This window comes from Apteryx mantelli, chromosome Z (genome assembly GCF_036417845.1).
Source record: "Apteryx mantelli isolate bAptMan1 chromosome Z, bAptMan1.hap1, whole genome shotgun sequence".
NCBI classification, from domain to species: domain Eukaryota; kingdom Metazoa; phylum Chordata; class Aves; order Apterygiformes; family Apterygidae; genus Apteryx; species Apteryx mantelli.
The window spans coordinates 82392465-82405416 of NC_090020.1; the positions used below are offsets into that span (position 1 = coordinate 82392465).

At 44.6% G+C, this 12952-nt stretch overlaps 1 protein-coding gene across 3 annotated transcripts in view; it reads left to right on the forward strand.

Annotated features, from left to right (window-relative positions):
- The window catches only part of SETBP1 (SET binding protein 1), a 259400-nt gene that overhangs the window by 180506 nt on the left and 65942 nt on the right, over nt 1-12952 (forward strand). For all 3 annotated transcript variants that reach the window (XM_067315632.1, XM_067315633.1, XM_067315634.1), the window contains exon 4: nt 1360-4825. In XM_067315632.1, the coding sequence (XP_067171733.1) occupies nt 1360-4825 (3466 nt within the window). The remainder of the gene's footprint in view (nt 1-1359; nt 4826-12952) is intronic.

Sequence of the window (12952 nt, forward strand, 5' to 3'; positions counted from 1 at the left end):
CTATCCGCAGGATTTAAGAGTCCCCGGTTGCTCCTCAGAGAATGGACCAGAACAGCTTCCTCCTTACTGTGTATTCCAAAAAGGCCACATGCCTGGTTTTATATCCACACTAAGGATGGATCATCATCAAGTTTGCCAATAACACGCATACTTACTGGTCGCTAAATAATACACCGTGGGCTTGGGGACGTTTAGCACCTTTCAAATTCCTCTGAAGTCGCTCAGAACCAGGGATGCCTTGCTTCCCAGAAAACCAGAGCTCAAAAGCCTTGTTCTTTCCTTGGTTGCACATTTATTGTAAGGATCTCATCATTTATTTGGTATTCAGAATGGTGTAATTACAGTCACAGTTTACGGAGAACAGGTGTTTGTGATACTACATGTATGAAATAAGGTTCAGTTTGATCCAGATTTAAAAAGGAGGAAAAAAAATATCTTAGTATAAAAGGGAAAATAAATGGCTAGAAGAGGTCAGTTAGTGAAAATAAAATGGGTTTGTTCTGTTTTAAGGAACTTCTGAAAAGGTTACAGCAGTAATAAACATAATTTCTTCACCTGAAGGAGGCCCACCAAGAAAAAGTAGTTCTTTCTTCTGCTCTGCAACAGTCTTCAGTGTAATTTTGCCGGTACTGTAACCCCTGTGGTTTGAAGAGCTGCTGTTGGATTAGAAATCGCATTGGAAATGTCTCTTACCGACATTGCAAAGAGCAGATTATTAAAATGGGAAGAGAGTAATGCAAATCTTGAACCTGCCAAGTTTGCCTTACACACGCTATGCATATGATTTTCAGAGTAACTTTGCGGGGATGACTCCTATGTGGGAATTTAAGCAAGTAAATCTTCACAGATTTGGGCTTTGTAGGGAAATGAACCCCTGGGTTTCCCTCTTGTTCGTAATCACTTCCTAGATTAAGTTCACGTTTTTGTTGTTTACAACAATGAGCTTAATTCTTCCTTTTTTGAGCTGCCCAAAGCATCAAATTCTATGAGGGATTATTTTTAAGGAAAAAGGGATTCTCACCAGGAGGCTGGGTTGCACCATTTGTCCATTGAAAAGAATATTTTACTTGTGTTTTAAATTAAAAATCAATAGAGTATGTTTCCTTAGCAATTTAGCATTTATGGAAATATTTCCATTGTTTTAGAATGGGAAAACAAAACAAAACTTGTTTACAATGTATAGATCTAAATGCAAATTTGACTCAAGTATAAGAAGACTTTATAAAGACTTCTAACCCTTAAGAGGACATGGCTTAAGAAGAGTTGTCATTCACTGTACAAATAAAGAGCTGTAATTAGTGGTTATGATTGGACCAATAAACTAACTTTTTCCTATTTTCATTTTCTTCTCCCTTTCAGGTTTATGACAGGCCACAGAAACATTCTGCTCTGCACTATGATCCGGGCCTCCAACAAGACTTCACCGGTGACACCTTAAAATCAAAGCACCAGCAGAAAAGTAGCAACCAGCACCATCTTGACTGGTCAGCAAGCTCTGATAGTGGATCCGCTTCTCAAAGTTGTTTCATCAATACAGAATGCAGTCGAGAAGCTGTGAGTGCCACCAAGGTCCCCGCTCCAGAGACAGTAGTCTCTTTCAGCAAATCCCAAGCAAAGAAATCCTGTGTCGGAAGCACGTGGGGGCAGCTGACGGCCAGTAGTAAAGAGCTTGCCATTTGCAGTGCAGTCCCATCACCCAACAACATCAGCGCAGCCGCCCAGCCTAGCAACGCTTCCGAGTGCAATGGGCTTTTGCCTCTCGTCGATCCGGAGGGAGGAGTGCAGCTGGAGGCCCCCGATCAGCCCACGGGGACTATGAAGAAGAAGTCCAGCAAAAAAGACTTGATAAGTCAAACCATCCAAACCACAGACATTGAATGGGTGAAGAGTGCTCAGAAAGCATTTGACAGCAAAAGCCATGACAGCATGGATGGGAAAAGGGAGTCTTACTCAATGGATGGTGTGTTAGACGCATCACCCACGAAGCAGAATCCCAGTTCTGCTAGCAGTTCTGAAAGTGACACCAGTCACGTACGAATTACTATCCCAATAAAGTCTCCAACAACAGATACGTCAGGCCACAAAAGGAAAAAAAGGCAGTCTACAAAATCTTCCATAGAGAAGACTATCCAGGAGAAAAGCCTGTCTTCTGGACTTCCTTTGAGCAGTGAAGTAGCAAACAGGACTAGCTCACAATCAGAGGGGAGTAAAAAAGATCTTCGAGCCACAAAGCCAGGGAAAGTGATTGAAAACGAGCCCCCTTTAGTAGCTATTGAAAGCAGTGTGCTCTCTGACAAAGCTTCCCCCAACAGTGCCACTAGGCTCAGAAAATCCGTAGCTGTGACATCCACGCTCCTACCTACTGATCTTCCCACAGCTAGCAAATTATCTGAGGTCCAGCACCCCAAACTTGCAGCTAAGCGGAGATGGACCTGCAGCAAACCTAAATCTATCCTTCGGGAGGCCTCCATGACAACATCTGAGAAGCTGATGGTGGAGCCTCCCTCAGCCTATCCCATCACACCATCCAGCCCTCTGTATACCAATACAGACAGTCTTACTGTGATCACACCTGTCAAGAAAAAAAGAGGACGACCAAAGAAACAGCCTTTGCTCACTGTTGAAACCATTCATGAGGGAACCTCCACCAGCCCAGTGAGTCCAATCAGTCGCGAATTTCCAGGAACAAAGAAAAGGAAGAGGAGACGGAATCTGGCCAAGTTGGCCCAGATGGTCCCAGGAGAGGACAAGTCCATCAGTGAACTCAAGTTTCACAAAAAGGTTGGAAAGCTTGGGGTCTTGGATAAGAAGACCATCAAGACCATTAATAAAATGAAGACCCTCAAGAGGAAGAATATTCTCAATCAGATCTTGTCCTCCTGCTCCAGCAACATAGCTCTAAAAGCAAAAGTTCAGCCACCGTCTAGTGCTGGGCCAACAACCATTGATGCCAGACTAGGGAAGCAGATCAATGTCAGCAAGAGGGGGACTATCTACATTGGCAAAAAACGGGGCAGAAAGCCCAGAGCAGAGCTGCAGCCTCAGCCAGAAGAACCTAAGACAGCCATCAAGCACTCAAGGCCTGTTTCCAGCCAGCCAGAAAACCCAGCAGTGCCTTCCAACCTGCAGTCACTTGTGGCATCGTCACCAGCAGCTATTCATCCGCTTTCGACACAGTTAGTGGGGACTAACGGCAACCTTAGCCCTGCAAGCACTGAAACGAATTTTTCAGAGTTAAAAACTATGCCAAATCTTCAACCTATCAGTGCTCTTCCTACAAAAACCCAGAAAGGAATGCACAGTGGAACTTGGAAGCTGTCTCCACCCAGGTTAATGGCTAATTCACCTTCCCACCTCTGTGAAATAGGTTCTCTGAAAGAAGTCACGCTGTCGCCAGTGAGCGAATCTCACAGTGAGGAAACCATACCAAGCGACAGTGGGATAGGTACAGACAACAACAGCACTTCTGACCAAGCCGAAAAGAGCTCAGAATCCCGCCGGAGATACTCCTTTGATTTCTGCACCCTGGACAATCCAGAGGCTATCCCATCTGACACCAGCACAAAGAACAGGCATGGTCACCGGCAGAAACATCTCATTGTGGATAACTTTCTCTCTCATGAGAGCATTAAAAAGCCAAAGCACAAGAGGAAAAGGAAAAGCCTGCAGAACAGAGATGACCTCCAGTTTCTGGCAGACCTTGAGGAACTCATCAATAAGTTTCAAGTGTTCAGGATTTCCCATAGAAGTTACACATTTTATCATGAAAATCCATATCCCAGCATCTTCAGGATTAATTTTGATCACTACTACCCTGTGCCATATATCCAGTATGACCCATTGCTCTATCTTCGCAGGACCTCTGACATGAAGTCTAAGAAGAAGCGTGGTAGACCTGCCAAAACCAATGACACCATGACAAAGGTGCCTTTTTTACAAGGGTTCGGTTACCCTATTCCCAGTGGGAGTTACTATGCACCCTATGGAATGCCTTACACATCAATGCCTATGATGAATCTTGGTTACTATGGTCAGTATCCAGCTCCTTTGTACCTGTCTCACACGCTCGGAGCGGCTTCCCCATTTATGAGACCTACCGTGCCCCCACCCCAATTCCATGCAAGCTCTCATATGAAGATGTCCACCACTGCCAAGCATAAAGCGAAACACGGAGTGCACCTGCAAACACCTGTGGGAATGGGCCTTGGAGACATGCAGTCCTCTCTGGCCCCTCCAAAGGTTGGAGGGACAAGCCTTTCAAGTGGCCGACTTCACAAAAGGAAACACAAACATAAGCACAAGCATAAGGACGAGCGGATATTGGGGACACACGAAGATCTGAGTGGTCTCTTTGCTAGCAAGTCCACTGGCTTCTCCAGCCATGCGATCAATGAAAGGCTAAGTGGCTCAGATAAAGACCTCTCCTTGCTCAACGAGAAAAGCAAGCATAAGGAGAAACAGAAGCACCAGCATTGTGAAACCGGACACAAAGGCTCGAAGAGTAACTTTGAAGTGGATACGCTGTCTACGTTATCACTTTCTGATGCCCAGCAGTGGACACAGAGTAAAGATAAAGGTGACTCAAGCAATGATCCCATTGACTCTTGCACAAAGAGATACTCTGGTAATACGGAGAGTAATGCAAGGTCAGAGTCCCTGGACATGTTTGGTGAAATGAACTCCTCGAGTGACAAGCGGGACAATGATGCAAGTGGGAGTAAAAGAAGAAGCTTTGAAGGGTTTGGAACTTACAGGGAAAAGGACGTTCAGCCCTTCAGGACGAATAGGAAGGATAGAAGTACTTACGATTCTTCAGCCTCTTCAGGTAGGCTCCTATTTATTCTTTTTCATTTTACTGCATTTTTTTTTAATAATTCTGAAAAGACAGGGACTTGCCATTTTCAGCAACTATGTTTCTGCGTCACTAGCTTCTCTGGCTTTATGTAGTGGACTCCCATTTTCCATCCAAGCTTTGGGGAGACTGGTGAGAAAGTTGACTACACATCAAGCCAAAACCTTCAAAAGGCTTCGAGTTGTTACACAGCTTTTTCATAAATGCTTTTCCTGCCTTTTCCTATTTATCCTAGCTTGTGGCACTTCCTCCAAAAATGTCTGTGTTGCATTCTGCAACAGAAGCAATTTTAATGCCTGTTGGCAAAGCAAACATCCTTCTTATTGGAATCAAATATCTCTGGGCGGCAGTTGTCGCCCAGCCTTGGGGAGTACAGCCACAGTATGGAGCAGAGATTCTCCTCTCTGGCCCACGAAGCAGACAAAAACCATTCGCTGATGGCCTGGGCTAGACGTGTGAGAAGCTGCGGAGTTAGGTCAGTGTCCCACAATTAGTGTGGTGTACCGCCGATCCAGGGGGACCCATCACGGTGATGGCCGCACTAAATCTGTGGAGACCCTGGGTGCGATCCTAGTGTAAATCTGTCACTTCCAGTCGGCAGGTGTCATGTAGAGTAATTATCCTGAGCATTGAGTGGCTGTGGGAAGAGGCTGGTGTCATGGAAACAATAAGCCCTAGCCGATTGACTCTGAAGAGTTTTAGGACTCATGACTTGGAAATATAAGCTGGGTTGATGGGGAGGGAGGAAGCTCCTTTCGGACGCTCGGGACATCTGTTCCTCTCCCACAGAGAGGGGGGAAAGAAAAGGAATCTGAATCTTGTCTGAGAAACTGAACTGTGCTTTACAATGGAGAGCTGCCTTCGTGATGACGCAGAGGCAGGTGTTTTGCTGCAGTATAAATGAATCTAACTTGGGAGCCAGCCCAGAGCTCCTGCACCGTCAGATATTTATCACAAAGCAGATTTCACACTCGGTTCTGGAAAAGGGTGAGCTTTACTGAACCAACCAGCGGTGGATGAGATTCTCATGTGCTAAAAAAAGGGCTTCAAAGAAGCGTAATTCATAGCCTCCAAAATGAAAAGGCAGAATCAGCTGAGAACACAGAGGGAGCAGAGAATTTATATAACCTGCCAATGTGAGGATCTTAAGTTTTTTATTGACTTGTAGCTGAATGAGATCCAAAGACTGCTCGTGTTTAAGCCACCTAGACGTTTCCATTTCCTTCACTGAGACCAGTATCTGGACTATAGCAATGAGAAGCAGTCTAGAATGAGAGCTTATCCCATGCAAACATGTCCATTTACATTATCATCTTAAATCAGGGCAATGGTGACGGAAGTGTGGCACACAGAAATGTTGGAAATGGACTGAATTCAGCCCCTGGTTGTATCAAGTTTGCTAATATACCTGTCAAAGAACCAAACTTATTCTCCAAGCACTGGGCTGGCTATTGCAGTAAGAAAGTTGTGTCCCAGCAGACATGGGTTAAAAGTCTTCGCAACTTTTAACCAAGCTATTTCCTCATTGTGAAGTTACTGATTTCACAGTTTGCTAACAGTTGGATTTGTAGCCTCTTTGCCTTCTGAACAGAACATGTTTGCTTAGCCTTTGTTTTCCAGTCCAATATATTTCATTTGGGAATAGAAAATTGTTAAGAGAAAATTCTCGGTGCTGGTGAACCCAAATGACTTTCAAAAGTGGGTGTATGATCCCCACCAGGCTGCCCTTGAAATAGAAGAATTTGTTAAGAAAAAGTCAATTTCCTGTCATTTTTCCTTCAATTTATTGTCCATGACAATAAAAAGTAAGACGGAGTGGTAGAACTTGCAATAGGAGCTTCGTCAGATTTGCTGTTTAAACTTTTAGAACTGGTTCTCATTTAAACTGCAATTATTATTTTTATTTATTTTTACTTTTCACGATTGCAACTGCGCATCATTCCCCATGACCTAATCCATCAAGCTGCAGATTATGAACTGGTTTCTTCATTGTCAAGCTGTTATTTAGATGGAAAAATCAGCAGCAGCCAGCTAACCAGAGCCAGCTAACCAGAGCCAGATAACCAGAGCCATACCTTACACTACAAGAGGAAAAATACTAAACCTAAACAGCTCTGCCAAGAAAGGCCTGGAGCCAAGACTGCTCATTAAAGCCTAGGAACATCTGTCTGCTTATGACTGTCTCAGATCTCAGTGCAGCTTTTTTTTCTTTCTGCCTTTGACCTTCACTGGGATTCCCAACTGAGGTCCGTACTTGAGTCTAGCCGTAGCTATTAACTGGTTCCCACTGAGGAGGGATTAAACTTTTCCACGATAACCTTGACCTTCTTTTTCCTCATTCACCTTGCGTTTCCCTAAGGTGGCTAAGCAGTGATTGACTAAGCATAAAAATAAGGGGCAAAAGGGGAGGGGGGGGGAAGCCATATGGGAACATATAGCTCTGTCCCGGGAGGCTATTCCATAGTCTGATTGTTCTTGCCGTGCAGTATTTGTAATCTTTCACCATTTAAAAATAATATATGACAGAGACAAGAGGAGGCCTCCTGAATATTCAGATGGAAGCTGAAAATAGATCCATATCACAATTTCACTGTTATCCTTACTGCATGGGCATTTTGGCATGCTCAGTAATGCCATTCGCGACTTCCTTGTGTGTTGCTGGAGATGAAATATGGAGCAAAACGCCACCCACGCTGTGTAGAGATATCTGTGATAAGAGAAAGAGCGAACCATTTAGTGTTCTCCAGCATATAGGCATTGCAGTTAGCTTCAGTGCAGGCGCTGTTGTGTTGTTGCTGTTTTTCTTATTACTATCCATGTTACAGTATCACTTAGCCATTTCTGAAAAGACTTGTCTTTCCTGGTGCTGTGCACAGGTTGTACATACAGTAAGAAACCGTCCTGCCATATAACCTCAAAGCCTGTGTATGATCTTATAGTCTAGAGAGACTAGGCTGTCAAGGGAAGAGTCATTACCCTCGCTTCTTTTATTTTTTATTTTTTAGCTGATGATTATACAAGCAAAGATTGCCTTGCTTGCATATTGGGCATCATGGCTCAAAGATCAGCTAATAAGTACACGGGTTTCATCAGGTATAGTACAGACACCAGGCACAGTAAATTTACGGGAATATAAAGCTAATCATATGCAGCTATTAGGAAGGTAGTAATCATCAGGCCGCAAACGCGGGATAGTTAGCATGACAAACATGCATGACAAATTAATGCTTAACTTACCTCCGAGCCCCCACACCCATTCCACCCTCAAGGTCTAGCAGTGCTACAAGCTGCATTTCTTCTGATTTGACCTTTCCTTCTCAACCAGTCTGTATGATGCTGGGTGCTGGTTTAACTCCAAAGGGATCAGTGCCAGTTTTAGATCAAGGATAGGCATTACACAGTGAGTAGCATTTGGCTCTTAGGACATGAGGGGGTGAAGAGGGGCTGTGCCATGTGCATGTACATATGTAAACCACTTTTATTAAATGCACGACCGTATGTAGTATTTTTTTAAAGTTATTTTTTAACATCTTTATCTTAAAAGTGCCCTTGCTCATGTTAAAAAAGCCTTACATTGGTTGATTAAACCTTCCAAAGGAAAGTAGGAGGGATACTGGAACAAGGGAGGAGAAGTGACAATCAAACGAATGAACAACATTCATCTGATGTCAGTACAAACACACATATAAGTAACCATGCTCTGTTGAGTAGTGTCATTTATCTAGATGAGGTTTCTTCCTTGACAGAACCCCCCTCCGCGGCTCAGTTTTTGCTGGAATGGGCCATTTCCACACAGCACAGAATAAATCTCTGGTCGTCCTCTCTCAAAAGTCAAATGCATTATTGTGATTTAAAACAGGACTTGCTATGAGCAAAAACAAACATCATGAAATATTGGCAAAGCCCTTGTGAGGTTTTCTTTCGTTTGTGTGGGTCTTTTTTTTTTTTTTCTCCGAGAAACAGCTTGCACAGTTCTGAGCTATTATCATGAAGTCTTAATCAGCCACAGTTTTACACCTAGAAGGGATCTGTGTTTCGGTAGTGGGTAAACTTATTTAGTTCTTCTGAATGTATATGGCAGCTCTTCTAGAGCCAGACAAATAGGATTAGCCAACTGCCTTATTAATCAACCTTTGCCAATTTTTGTGGAATAATATTTTCCATGAATAATTTTTTATAACTCCAGAGTTACAGAGCTGGTTCATTATTCTGCAGCGAATATATTATTTCAGGGGTAGAGGAAACATTGATCCAACACTCTGTTTGATGAACATTTTCTCATTTGACCAGCTCAGAGACATGATATGAATGTCTATACTGATCGGCCCTTCGATATATACTCATGGATGCACCTCTGCATACTGAAACAAGGGAGGAGATGTGGCAACCAGGTGAACGAGCAAAGTTCATCTGTTATCAATACAAACACCATGTATAAGTAACCTTGCTTTCTTGACTAGTGGCATTTGAGCCAACGGGACTTAGGTGTCTTAAGGCAGTGTGTATATGTGTGTATATATGCCGAACCGGAGGCAAGCTGCCTTGCCGTCTGGGATTTGGAGACCCAGCTTCCATTTCCCTACTCCATCGTAGCTTTCTCACATGGGTGTAGAAAAGTGTCTGAACCGCAGTAAACCTCAGCGTCTGTCTGTGGAAGGGGGATAAAAGCAGTTTGCTGCCTTACGGAGCCGTGGTGAGGTCTAATACGCAAAGGTGCGGAGTGGGAGCCCAGGCAGGGCTTGAAGCGGATGCCGAAAGAGGGTCGGGTGTTAACTTCACTTTTCATGGATTTGTGGAATATCAGGCACCTTCCCTTCCTCCGGCTGTGCCGTGATTTCCGCTGACACCCCAGGCTCCTAAATAGCTTCGGGTAGCTGCAACAGTTTTCTAGCCCCGATGTCAGTGGGAGGTTTTGCCCTCCTCCCCCTGTGGTTAGGGACAGCCGCTCTACAGTTACAGGCTGAGTGTTTATACCATCTGGCCCTTAAAAGCTAGCGTTGGAGCTTTACAAAATACCATTATTTGTAAATACAATTACATTCATAAAAACATCTGTCTGGGCCCCCAAGTGCTTATGAGTAGGACCAAAACTACTGAAACAACCTCCAGAAACACTCCCCGGCTCCTCTAGGGTAATTGTCCTTCTTGTTGCTTTCTGCTGAATCTTCCGCCAGTCCTGGAGAGAGGAGGCCACACTAGCTTGCCTGTTACTCCGTTTTGCCCATGGCATTTCCTAGAGGAATGGGCCATTGAGGAAAGATAAGAATGATGGAGAAAACAAGTGGAAGCTTTCCTTGAAAGTGTTTTGAGCAAGGTGTTGGAAACACAGTGAGTTTTGCTGGATTTTTTTTTTCAACGCTACTGCTTGCTTACTGTGTTGCTTCCAAAATTTGCACTGACCAAGGAGAAAAGAAACAAGACAGAGGCCGGAACGGGAGAGGGAGTTGGAGTAATTACCACCCAACCAATCTTTTATTTCCTCTCTAAATGACTGTATGTTTACTGAGCTGCCTGAGGCTCAGTACAAGGTCTTTTGGACCAATGATGAATTAATCAAATTAAACGTCATGACCCCTTTGCTTTCTGGGAGTGTTGCAAGCCTCCCACCACCCTGCCGAATTTCTGCCTCTCACTTTGCTCTCCGTCCAAGCAGTTCTTCCTTCACAACTTGGCGTCTCCAAGCTATTTATCTTCGTTCTTTCTGGCCAATGCCAGAATGTCTTGTTTGAAGTTTTTATTTAGACCACTGCTGGTTTATGGAATTGTGCAAATTCCATATTGTGTGTGCAGCAACTTCGCTTTAGACACAATTGGCTTCTGCGGGGCTCTTGGCTTTAAAAGGCAATAAAGACTCACAGCCTGATTCTCAGCCCAGCGTAAATCAAGATCGTCTCCACTGAAATCAGGGAGATCGACCTCTAGAGTAAAATCTCCATGGAGGCAAAGAAGGGGCAAGTCAGGGAAAAGTCACGTGGACGTGTCGGTGCTGCATGGCTGGGTTGCTTGTGGCTGTGCTCTACCTGTCCAGTGCTGCTCGCCTGCTGTTGGAAACAGCCTCAGCTCAGGGTTTGCAGAGGAGATTTCGTTAACTTGGAGAGAGGGGGCGGTTAGGATTTTAACAGTGCACAGCCTAAATACTTGTTGAAATGAGAGTTTTAAGAAGGCTGAGCAGAAAGAGTGTGTGTTATAGTTCTGGACCATACCAAATATAAAAGCATGCCATTTCTTGCTCGAAGGCACTGATAATCTAAGTACAAGGCAAGAGGTCTGTTCAGATGTACGGAGGAGGTAAAACATTGAAGGCATGGCTGTATCTTCACTATGAACCTGCCTGTCACTATAACTTAAAGCTGGGCGTAGTTAGAGCTGAACTTGAGATATTTGCCGGTAAGCTGGATCATAATGTGTTCAGGGCAACCTCCGTCCCATCCAACCAAAATACCTAAGTGAGAGTTTGGATCTGTGACCTCTAGAGCATGTTCTGAGGCAGCTTTTTCATTCCAGCTGCCTACCAAGAATTTTATATTCAAGTATCACGGCAAAAGAGACCTGAAAGAGCATCATGATAGCTGCTTAAATCTGTTAATGTTTACCAACAGAAGAAGAAAGAATGCCCTGGTTTGCAAGGTTTGACCAAGAAAGATGTGAGAATAATTCCCCTATAAATCAAAGGGTGAGGGGAGGGGTGGCAAAGGAAAGTTTTGACTTTATGGGGATGTGTTTTTACACTACCTGGGAGATTTGAAAAGATGCAAGCAGTCATCATAGGAATCTGCAGTGGTTTGTCACTGAAAACGTGCAGTAGGGTAGGGATCCCCATAGCCTTTTGCAGCAGCACCAAGCCTGACCTAACTTGCACACAGGGTGGTGCTGATTTCAGTAGGCTTCGGGACGGCAACGCAGAGCGAGCCATCAAGCAAGGGCAGGACTAGACGGCTCAGAGGGATTTGCTAATGAGCGATCAAGCCTTGGGTCACTGGTTGAAATTTAATCTGCGAGAACAGTGACAGAAAATCAAATAAAAGTGCTGACGTCAGAGTGATGCTGGAGCAGCAGCGAAAGCGTTGCCACAGTCTCATGCAGCATACAAAGGCAGGTTAAATAAACTGGGAGTAAGCCGTGAGGAATTTACCTGGATAATCCCAATTGCAAGCTATATCACGGCCAATTTTTGTTGCATCTGTCAGGAACTCTGCTGGTCTTACTACAGTTTTTTGTGAATGACATCAGCATATCTGATCCTAGAACCTGATCAAAACCTGATGTTATGTACCACTAGAAATAAAGTTGCGAAGGCAGCTAGGTAGACTTTGCCAGGCAGTGCCATGGCATGTGAATCAGCAATGTACCGTCGAGTAGATATGCGCAGCGGTTTGCAGTTTTGGCCATGGAGGATTTTGTCGTTAGGGCCCACGTCAGGACCAGCAGTTTCTGAGAGCTTTTGCCATTCCTGGGACGCTTGGCAGTCTCTCTGAGGAGACCGGGTGGTGTCACTGGAGCTTTCTCAGGGCTCACATTACTCAAGCTATAAATCCAGCTGCCGTACTTTGCAGAATTACCAGAAAAAGGTTGGTGGTCAGATGGACACATCTATAGATGCCCCTAGCAGTGGTATGGTACTGCCTTCCTGGCTCAGCGTGCCGGGGCCGGGGGAGGCAGGCTTGTACCCCTGCTCTGGGAGAAAGCAGAGTTTACTAGCTCATGCTGTCAGCACAGCAGCTCCTGTGGCTTTTAAATTAACTCTTTTTCTGCCCGCAAGCTCACTCTGGCTTCTGCCCCACTGAAGTGCTTGTTGTCCTTTTCATTAATTTTTAGGAGCCACTCTGTGGTCCTTCCTCTGCTACAAAGCAGCCATTCTGCAGCGATGGTGTCTCTCCAGATGGCACATTGCAGCTCTGTGTCTTTGGCCTTCCCTGCCTCCAACGTAGCAATAGTCAGCATTGTTTTCTGTGCCAGCTATGATTAGTTGGCATAAGAGCACTTAAGGCAGTTGACACAGCCTTTGAGTTGCTTGGCTCACTTAAAAAAAAAGGAAAGAAAAATTCCCTGGACTACTCCAGTATCTCTTTGCTGCCTGAAGTCCAGTCTGCATCAATAAAA